The sequence below is a fragment of the Rattus norvegicus genome, chromosome 5 (assembly GCF_036323735.1).
Source record: "Rattus norvegicus strain BN/NHsdMcwi chromosome 5, GRCr8, whole genome shotgun sequence".
Taxonomy (NCBI): Eukaryota; Metazoa; Chordata; class Mammalia; order Rodentia; family Muridae; genus Rattus; species Rattus norvegicus.
In genome coordinates this window covers 102,347,205-102,357,067 of record NC_086023.1, presented here as the reverse complement: position 1 = coordinate 102,357,067, position 9,863 = coordinate 102,347,205, and the positions used below count along the sequence as shown (strand labels likewise).

The 9,863-nt window shown below is 43.6% G+C and overlaps 1 protein-coding gene across 1 annotated transcript; it reads left to right on the top strand.

Moving 5' to 3' along the window:
* Positions 1 to 1,347: 1,347 nt before the first annotated feature.
* Positions 1,348 to 4,704, top strand: Cer1 (cerberus 1, DAN family BMP antagonist). Its single transcript, NM_001115031.1, is given in 2 exon segments — positions 1,348 to 1,907; positions 3,559 to 4,704. Coding segments are annotated over 2 exon segments (804 nt in total). The 5' UTR covers positions 1,348 to 1,400; the 3' UTR covers positions 3,856 to 4,704.
* Positions 4,705 to 9,863: the final 5,159 nt, after the last annotated feature.

Here is a 9,863-nt window from a genome sequence, read left to right as displayed (position 1 = left end):
TCTGCCAGCAAAAGAAAGGAATGTGGTGACTAGATGAAAGGGGGAAGAAAGATAAGCAAATATGTTGTGTTTCCCCTTGGGAGGCCATTTTGGGTGACAGGCCCCAATTCCAGGGTTTCCTTTTATCGATAGGTTTCTTGTACCCTTGACTAATTTCATTTGCCACCCTCTCTCTTGATCCCTGAAGGCTTGTGTTTATTGAATCTGATCTTTATTGAATGTGTTCGCCAGTTCCTTGGAACTAAGGCGAAGATGTGGATTCAGTCAGGTAAGGACCCTCTTCTGCCCACTGCAGCTTCACCCCCAAATCCATCAGTCCTGGTTTGTAGTCTACATTCTCAAGCCTTGATGTTAAAGAAAATAATAATAGCGACAAAGCTGGAGGGACACATTATCTTCCCAGATTGCCCTGATTGATGAGCTGTCAGCTTAAGTCACTAGGGATCCTGTGGAGAAATTTGTAAACAATTGGAAGAGTTTTCTGATCTCTGGCCAGTTGTGAAATTTGGCACTCAGTGTTTGTTTCCCCATGTGACAGGATTAACTCTAGAATTGTGAGTCTCCATGTATAGATAAGAGATTGTATTCCCTTAACTCAGCTGTGACGAACAGCTTCAGTCCACATTCCAATGCAAGAGAAGGCAAAGAAGGCTCCTGTCCATGCTAACATGCTTCCTAACCACAATTGTGACAGACACCTTTAGTTCTGTCTTCTCTCCTCTCCCCTCCTCTCCTCTCCTCTCTCTCCTCTCCTCTCCTCTCCTCTCCTCTCCTCTCCTCTCCTCTCCTCTCCTCTCCTCTCCTCTCCCTTCCCCTCCCCTCCCCTTTCCTCTCCTCTTTTCTTCTTACTTCTCCTCCCCTCCCCTCCCCTCCCCTCCCCTCCCCTCCCCTCTCCTCTCCTCTCCTCTCCTCTCCTCTCCGAAGAGCCAGGCTGTTGCTTCATGTGCCCTTTTTGTTTTGCCTGAGGTGCTGAGATGCTTTTCTAGTAAACACTGGCCGTGTCTAGCTCTGTGCAGATGTGCAGCAAATGTTAGCTGACTGTTTCTTCTACTAATGGCAGTCATGAGGAATTCCGACAGAAAGCAAGTTGGTTTTGCCAATATAGCCACTCCTTAGTCTCAAGACAAGAGCTAAACCAGCAGCTAATTACCCCCTGGGTCTCAGGCTTTCACTGGGGCCTTAAATACACAGAGCCAAAGTGAAGGCAGGACACCATTAACGCTACATAATGTGAGCAAACACTTAATGTGTTTGCTTTGCCCACCTGCTGACCACCTGCCTCCCCATTCTACCAGGCAGGTAGCATATATGGGCTGTCTTGGCTGCAGTCTTGCAGAGTGAGCCTCTCTTTTGGGCCTGGTGCTCTGTAACTCTAATCTCAGTTTCTGGGATCCAGTACCATGCATCTCCTCTTTCTTCAGTTGATTGTGCTCTTGCCTCTGGGGAAGGCAGGCCTATGTGTAGATGACTGCCAGAGTCAGGGCTCTTTTTCCTTTGCCCTCCCAGAAAGGGGTCGCAGAGACCTCCACATGGTCAACCATGAGGAGGCAGAAGACAAGCCGGATCTGTTTGTGGCTGTGCCACATCTCATGGGCACCAGCTCAGCTAGGGAAGGCCAGAGGCAGAGAGAGAAGATGCTGTCTAGGCTTGGAAGATTCTGGAAGAAACCTGAGGCAGAACTTTATCCCACAAGGGACATGGAAAGTGATCATGTCCTATCGGGGATCCAGGCCCTCACTCAGCCAGCAGATGTGAGGAAATTGGAGAGATCACCTCTTCAGGAGGAAGCCAAGAAATTCTGGCATCGCTTCATGTTCAGAAAGGGCCCCGCCTCCCAGGGGGTCATCCTGCCCATCAAAAGCCATGAAGTACACTGGGAAACCTGCAGGACAGTGCCCTTCAACCAGGTATGTATTCTAGAGGGAAAACAACCAGAGTCTGCAAGAGAGGGAGGACAACTGAACAGCTAGGACAAATGGCAAAATGGGAAGGGACTGACGATAGCCCACCGCCTTCTCTAACTCCAGACTTGGTCCTCGGGTATTCGTTGTGGGAGGTGGCAAATGTAAGCGCATTTCCCTCATTGACGTTTCACGTTTCCACTGTTTCTTGGGATGCCGGAAATGCTTCATGGACGCATACTCAGAATTGATAGTCACCGTACTGAACGCACAGAACGTTGTTGAATTTGTGTATATTTGCTGGATTGTATCCATACAGAAAAGCAAGGCGTTGTCCTCAGTTAGGGAACTGGGAACTTAGAGCAGTTGTCAGAACTACCCTGCAGCTTCTCTCTTTACTCGTGAGGGCTACATAGAGAAGCATGCAAATCAAACTGATCATCTCCCGGGATATCCCAGCATGCATTTCTGACACTCAGCTTAATAACAGGTTCATGAAAACTTTCTTTAACTGTGGCTAAAACTGTTTGATGCTTAGAATGTTCCTGCAGAAACTCTATGTTGAGATTCTCACTATCACGTCTTGGCATTGTGATTGCAAAACACAATTTAGAGTGGAATTTATGTTTCTCGCAGATTTTTAAAGAATTATCTTTAAAAAAAATCTTAATACAAAATCAGGTCTTTCCTTGTTTGACTGACTCCTAACTCGTGCTGGCTAACTTATAGAGACCATGACCGTGCTTAGCTCCGTACTATTAAGACAAATGAGCATTCTACTTCTGCTTTCTTCCTGGCAACATCCACTTTCCAGATGCTAAACTAAAACAGAGAAAAATGCACCAAGTAGAGACAGAACCAGAAGCAGTGCAGGAGAGACTAAAATTTTACAGTCTAGTAACACTGCCCAATTAAGCGGGCAGTATTCTGAGGCAACTGCCTGTGGAGCAGAGGCGAACTTAGTCATCGAGTAAAATCTGCTTTGCCGGACCACGTGCAATTAGAAAATTGCTCCTACGACTCAGGCAATCAAGTTTCCTTTGAAAGTCTTGCTTTTTAATTCTACTGCTAATTAGATTAAAATTAAGGAGTTTGACTCATATTTTGAAAGACGCGTAAAACTGGGTGTACAGGGTTCTGAGAAAGCGGCAAAGGTGACGTAACCCAGGCATCTGCACTCCGATTCGGCTGCTTAGAGTTCCGAATGCTGTACGGCTCAAGGGAAATAGGACAGAATTAAACTCATGCTGCCTGGCCTGTTCTATGATTAACTGACCAGTGTTTATTGAGAAGCACCTTGTGCACAATGCACTGTGGATAACGGAACGATAAGATATGGTGGTTAAATAAGAAAGCTACCGTCGTGGCTTTTCGTTTCCGTTTGGTTATCTCCAATTAGATGAAAATTCTATAAAGTATGGTGTTTCTAGTGGGAGTTTTTCATGTTAACTTAAGGCGTTTTAGGGGTCAACTAATGAGTAACCCAATAAAAAGGAAAGCTTTGTTGTGGTGGCCTTTTCCCTATGGAATGCCATCTCTTGGCTATCATAAAATGTGTCAGTGACTGGAGAGTTTAGAGCACTTCCTTCTAAAGCATCCTTCTGTGCCGTGAGTGGTTTGAAATGCCTCGAGATGACCTAATCCATTTGCCTTTCAGACCATCGCCCACGAAGACTGTCAAAAAGTCACTGTCCAGAACAACCTTTGCTTTGGGAAATGCGGTTCCATTCATTTTCCCGGAGAAGGGGCACATCCCCACAACTTCTGCTCCCACTGCTCACCCACCAAATTCACCACCACGCACTTGAGACTGAACTGCACCAGCCCAACCCCCGTGGTCAAGATGGTGATACAAGTGGAAGAATGTCAGTGCATGGTGAAGACGGAACATGGAGAGGAGCGTCGCCTACTGGCTGGTTCCCAGGATTCCTTCATCTCTGGACTCCCAGCTTAAAAGACAAACCCATGATTACCTCAGAAAACAAAACCAGAATGAGTGAGGGTTGTTTAATCTGGAAAGGTCAAGTGGGTTATATAAAACTCAATGGAAATCTCTCTCTCTCTCTCTCTCTCTCTCTCTCTCTCTCTCTCTCACACACACACACACACACACACACACACACACACACACACACACACACTTGTGTTTAGACAGGGTCTTGTGTATTCCAGGCTGGCCTCAAACTTGCTATGTGGCTGGGGATGCTTTTAAACTCCTGATCCACTTCCTGAGTGCTGGGATTACAGGCATGCACCATAACACATAGCTCCCAGAGGCACTTTTAAAGAGATTTTTGCATGCTTCAAAGTTGCCTTTGAGACTCAGGAAATTTTTTTATTCTATGGAATGGATCTTGCCACAGATGTGGGAGCAGTGTGCTTGGTGGCCCATGTTTTTTGATTTCCTTTCTGTACTGTCTGCATGAAGTTTTTACTGTTGGTTATCTGACTTTGAAGAAACAATAGTGATGCTACTCTTAGCAGTTTACACGTGGGAGGGGTTCAGGCATGAGGAACCAAGCCTCCTCCTGGAATAAGAGGAAAGGACATGAACAGTAGTAGAGTCACTTGAGGAAGTTACTAAGACACTCCATAAGTCTCTAAGTACATTGCAAGTCATTTTGAAGCAAAATGGTCTATAGACAAAATCTTCTACTCACATGCCTTTGAATCTTGAAGTAAGTTGAATTTCTATTTTGTGCTTCTTCCTATTGTATGAGTATGCATGACAAATTCAAACGTCAACAACAAGTTCTGAATATGATCTGAATGTTGTAATACATTAAATTGTAGCATGTGAAAAGTTCTTGGACATACTGTGCCACATAAATGTCTGGTATTGGTCTTTCAGAAGCTCTTCTGAAATGACTTCATGGGCTTATGACACTGGCTGAGGGCTTCTGATTTCACAAGCAGCCTCTGTTTAAGTCATTTAATCGCCCTCTCTTAGCAAGCACCTCTTCCCTGCTTGTATTTACTTATGCCCAAATACTGTACAGCATTGCTTCCTACCCCCCCGCCAGCCAGATTACTGTTTAATAGCAGTTTTTCAAATACTTATTAAGAAATTATTTAATCCAGATCCCTTTACTTTCAGCATATACGACACACACACACACACACACACACACACACACACACGTGCGCACACACACACTTTCCTGAGTAATGACTAATTACTCTTTATAAAGAAATTAATTTCATATTTTAATTCTATTCCTTTTAAATCACCATCTAACGTGGTGCTCTGAAGAAGCAAATGCATTTATAGCTAGTGTGTATTATGCAACACATCAATGTAATAGAATACGAGCTACTGAGGTACACATGTGACACATACAACAGAATATATTATACCCTTTGGTGGTCAAAGACAACCTAATTGGCCAAGCTGTGGTCATAAGGATAAAATTGTTAAGCATTAATGATATCCCAGCTGGTCAATATATTCCGGTGCCAAAAGCTATTGAGCATCTGTCTAGTGTGCATCCGCCTAACCCTGATTATGTAAACCCATCTCTGCCAATTGGGGTCCCCTTCTCCTCCTTACGTCTTCATGGATCCCTTTCATCTATACTTGCAAATAGGCTCGCAAGCCCAAGCTGCAAACAATCATTAGTTTTATTCAAACTTCTGGCTTGCTCCTCCTCGCACGTAAACTCCAGATGGGCTAGGTGATAGAAGGGTCGGAGCTTACGTTCATAAAGTGATTTGTACGAACCTCATAAAAACACTCATTCATGAATGTTTTCACTTGCAAGAAAAAGCAGTGTCTCTCGGCTCAATGCAGAAAGCACGGGAGCACAGGAGCTTGATGAGAGGCTATGCACAAACCGTGCATCCGTCAGGCACCAGATGTGTCTTCTAGAAGGCCATCTCCTCTTCTCAAAACACATGTGAAGCAGGTAGTCACCTATTCTACCAGCAAAGAGAGTCAGCCTTGTAAGTTTAAGCAACCTGTCTAGGCTTGCATGGACTGTGTTTTCCTTTCTTTTAATAGGCTTGAGAAGTTAATTTACTTATGACTGTATTTGAATATTTTTATAGACTAGTTCACAGTAAAAGGCGACAAAACAGCATTCTTCCTGCTACACCCTCCCTAGTGCAGATATATTTGCTTTACTTATATAGATAGCTACAGGACCACATTAAACATGGCAACTTTTTCTTTGTGGCACTGACTGATGTTCTACACGGGGTAATCACATAAAAGTGTAATCAAGGACCACCCCAGCTTTTCAGTGATACAAGCTTGAGTTGGGTCTTTTGACATTCCCAGCAGAGTTTCTAACTGTATTAAAACAGTTGTTTGCTCCTTTTCTATAACTTTAGCTTTATGCCTCACTGGTCTTATAGATGTCTCACCTGGCCATTCTATCTGAGCATGTCCCTGGACCATATTCTCGTAAATATTGCTATGACTTGATTGGTCCTTGCTTCAAAGGACTTCCTAGATCTTGGTCTCTGTGTGTGTGTCTCTGTGTGTATCTCTCTCTGTCTCTCTCTGTCTCTGCCTCTGCCTGCCTCTCTCTCTCTCTCTCTCTCTCTCTCTCTCTCTCTCTCTCTCTCTCTCTGTGTGTGTGTGTGCGTGTGTGTGTTTATGTACGTCTTTCTCTGTGTGTGTCTATGTATCTTTGTGTGTATTTATCTGTGTGTGTGTGTGTTTATGTATGTCTCTGTGTGTGTGTGTCTGTGTGTCTCTGTGTATATTTCTACGTGTTTAGTTCCTGGAAACAATCAGCCAGCCAACCTAGAGAAACCCGTGAGCTCCAGGTTCAGTGAGAGATCTGTAGGAAAAATATTGAGGAAAACACCCAACACTGACCTCTGCGCTCCCTCTGCACACGCACCCCTTCACATGAACATGCACGTCTAACTTGGACACACTCTTGCGTTTTGGCAGGCTCGCACACACACAGTGCTCAGCAGCACGGTACTGTTTTTATGCATTTGCTTTATTCAGCAGAGGCTCCCCACTCACACATATGCTGTGTACTAGCTCGAGTGCAAGTTAAACAGAATCCCGGCTCCCGTAGAGCTTCCATTCCTGGGGTGAGATGGGCAAAGAACTCGAAAGCCAAACAACTGAAAAGGGAGAATGAGCTGGCTCTAAGCCTTACGCAGAGCAGCCTGCTACAGGCAGATGGCTTTTGACTGACTGCTCTCTGGAAGCTGGGACGTTAAAGCGGTGCCCTTTTAATGGCTGTCCGATGGTCTCCTTTAGTGGTCTGTGGTGGATTCTTCTCTGCACAGTGCCCTGCCTTATTTCTCCAGTGCCTTTTAGAGATATATTTTTCCCCTAAATGTTTCTGTATATTCTAGACAGCTGACATTCAGTAGTCCCTACAGAGAGCAGCTGAGTGGGCTTTAAGATTTTATCCTCCCAGTGTGCACTTTTTTTTTTTTTTTTTTTTTTTTTTTTTGGCATTTGAGGATGCTGGTCTATTTTGTTTTTTACACATTTGTCACCGGTTGGCTTTGCCTCTGCTTCACATTCTTCCAGGATTTACACATTTGACAGGAGCAGACACTGGAATAAGCATCTTGTCTGAAACAAAGAAAGGAAAAGATAGTGTACTTATTCTTGAGGATCGTTCTAGAAGAAACACAAATGACCCTTATCCCATGGTTAGGTCAAGCAAGTCACATGGAAATCCTGACTCCAATGATGTTTGAGGCTATTAGCGTCATTAACATCATTATTTTTGATAAAGGATTTCATCTAGCCCAGGCTGGCCCAGAACATACTGTATGGTTGAGGATGACTTACTAACTCTTCTCTCTCCACCTCCCAAGTGTCAAGGCCACAGGTGTTTGGTGTCACAGCAGGTTTCTGGTGTTTGGAGTTATAATCTTCCACCAAAGTGAGGTCAATGATTTTCTTTTACCTACTCCTTGAATCCCCAATTAAGGATGTCATTTAATCCCTGTGGCTTTAGAGAATTTATTCTATGCAAGGTACTACATTAAAAACTACAGGCTGTTCAAAGATAAGCTGGACACAGCTCCTTCCACTTCAAGCCTTTCAGAATGCAGTGAAAATGATGTGTGCAACAGATGAGGCAAAGACTAGCGCAGGCACAGAAAGAGCACCGAATCATTGAGACTTTACTGTGTTTGGATGCCTTAAATCCTTTTAGGAGAAGACATTTTCTGGTTATGTGAGTATGCGTTATGTGTGTTGTTGAGAACAGAATCTACAGCCTCATGCATGGTGGGACAGCTTTCTACCCAACAACTTTCTTTTTTAACAAGGAACTAAAGACTTCATTAATCCATATGGCTGGGAGGATGCGCAGAGGTGAACAGCATTGAGTGTTTCCAGAGGATCGGGGTTTGATCCCCAGCACTCGTGTGGTGCCTCACAATTGTTTGTAACTGTAGTCCCAAGAGCTCCAGTGTCTTCCTCTGGACTCTTCGGGTGCTGAAGACAGATGGCACACAGACTCGCACATAAACAAGGCCCATCCACATAAGCCCAGCGTAAAGACTATGAATAGACACGTTTAATAGACATAATCCCAGTCCTTTCAAGTCTCTAATACAGGAGCAAGTGAATATACGCTGTTGCTTCCCATTCATTCTTTTATAAAGCATACTGCGCTGAATTCCCCAAAATCTCACGCCCAAGCTCAAGAACTGCTTTCCCAGGGAACGGTCCATAAGCCCAGGCAAGCTTGTGTTCACGGCTTACATGCCTTTACGCTGCTACGTTTCTTTACTTCATGCTTCATCTCAGATCATAATTAGACCTTTGTTTGCGGTATTAACTGAATTCTCAGCTCCATGAGAATGGAGATTATAAATAGGTATTTTCTCACTGCAGTCAGTGCCTGGGAGAGTCTAGCACAGGGTAAGTAGGAGCTTCATAAACAGGGGTTTGTAGTACAAAAGGTGCAATATTAATATGTTTACACACTGAACATATATCCAGGACAGTACCAAGTGAGTGCTCTCTCATATTCGTATATGAGATATAGGAAGCACGATAGACTCATATATCTTCATTGACTCTGCGTGGAAATGTATGGAGTAGAGAACTCAGTGCGGTTTCATAGGTGGTGACATTCAAGCTCCCGTGATAGTAACCTTGCTAAACCTTGTCATTGCTAGGGAAGGGCAGAAGGTGAACTCAAATTCCAAATTCCAAATTCAAGTTCCTTCCTATACCATAATGCTTCATGATAAACAGGTACATGTATTTGGGTAAATATATAAATTTTATATGTACATGATCTATATGTACATAAGGTATACATGTACCTATAGCACACAAGCTTAATTAAGCCTGCAGCTCATTTAATGGTCTATCCCTCCTTTAGGTCCCAAAGCTTTTCTTTCTAAAGTAGTAGTAACAGTAAAGTTCTCTCAATTCCAGTATGAGAAAGCACAGAAGGTAATAAACTATACAGGACTTCTTTCACTGGAATGGAACCTGGCCCAGCCAGCATCTCCACACTTCACTGAGGACATGGGCTCCTTCCTCTTTGCCTGTCACTGCCAATTTCCCACAAACCTTTTCGCTGACAACATGGTTGTTGCTGCACCATTCATATGCCAGGATCTATATTAGAAAAGAAAAGGAGGACGTCTGGGGGTGTCGTAACATACAACCAAGAATAGCCAAGATGATTGAATAAGGAAATGAGGAATAAGGAAAAAATGTGGCTCTTGGGCAGCCTAAACCTGTGCCACCCAAGGCCATTCCACTTGATATCTGACTGTCATTAATTTCTACCTAGTTTATAAACCATTTAAAAGAAGCCCCGTGTATTATATATCTTTGTTGTACTTCTGCCTCTGATATATTATTGCAGGTTATATGTATACACAAAAATATAATGTGTAATTTTAATGTTTTAAAGGACTAAATGAGTATGTTTCATGAACTACTCTGGAAGGGTGGCTACATGTTTGAGGCTCATTACACACGAATTTGGTGAGCAACATGGAGTTTTTGAA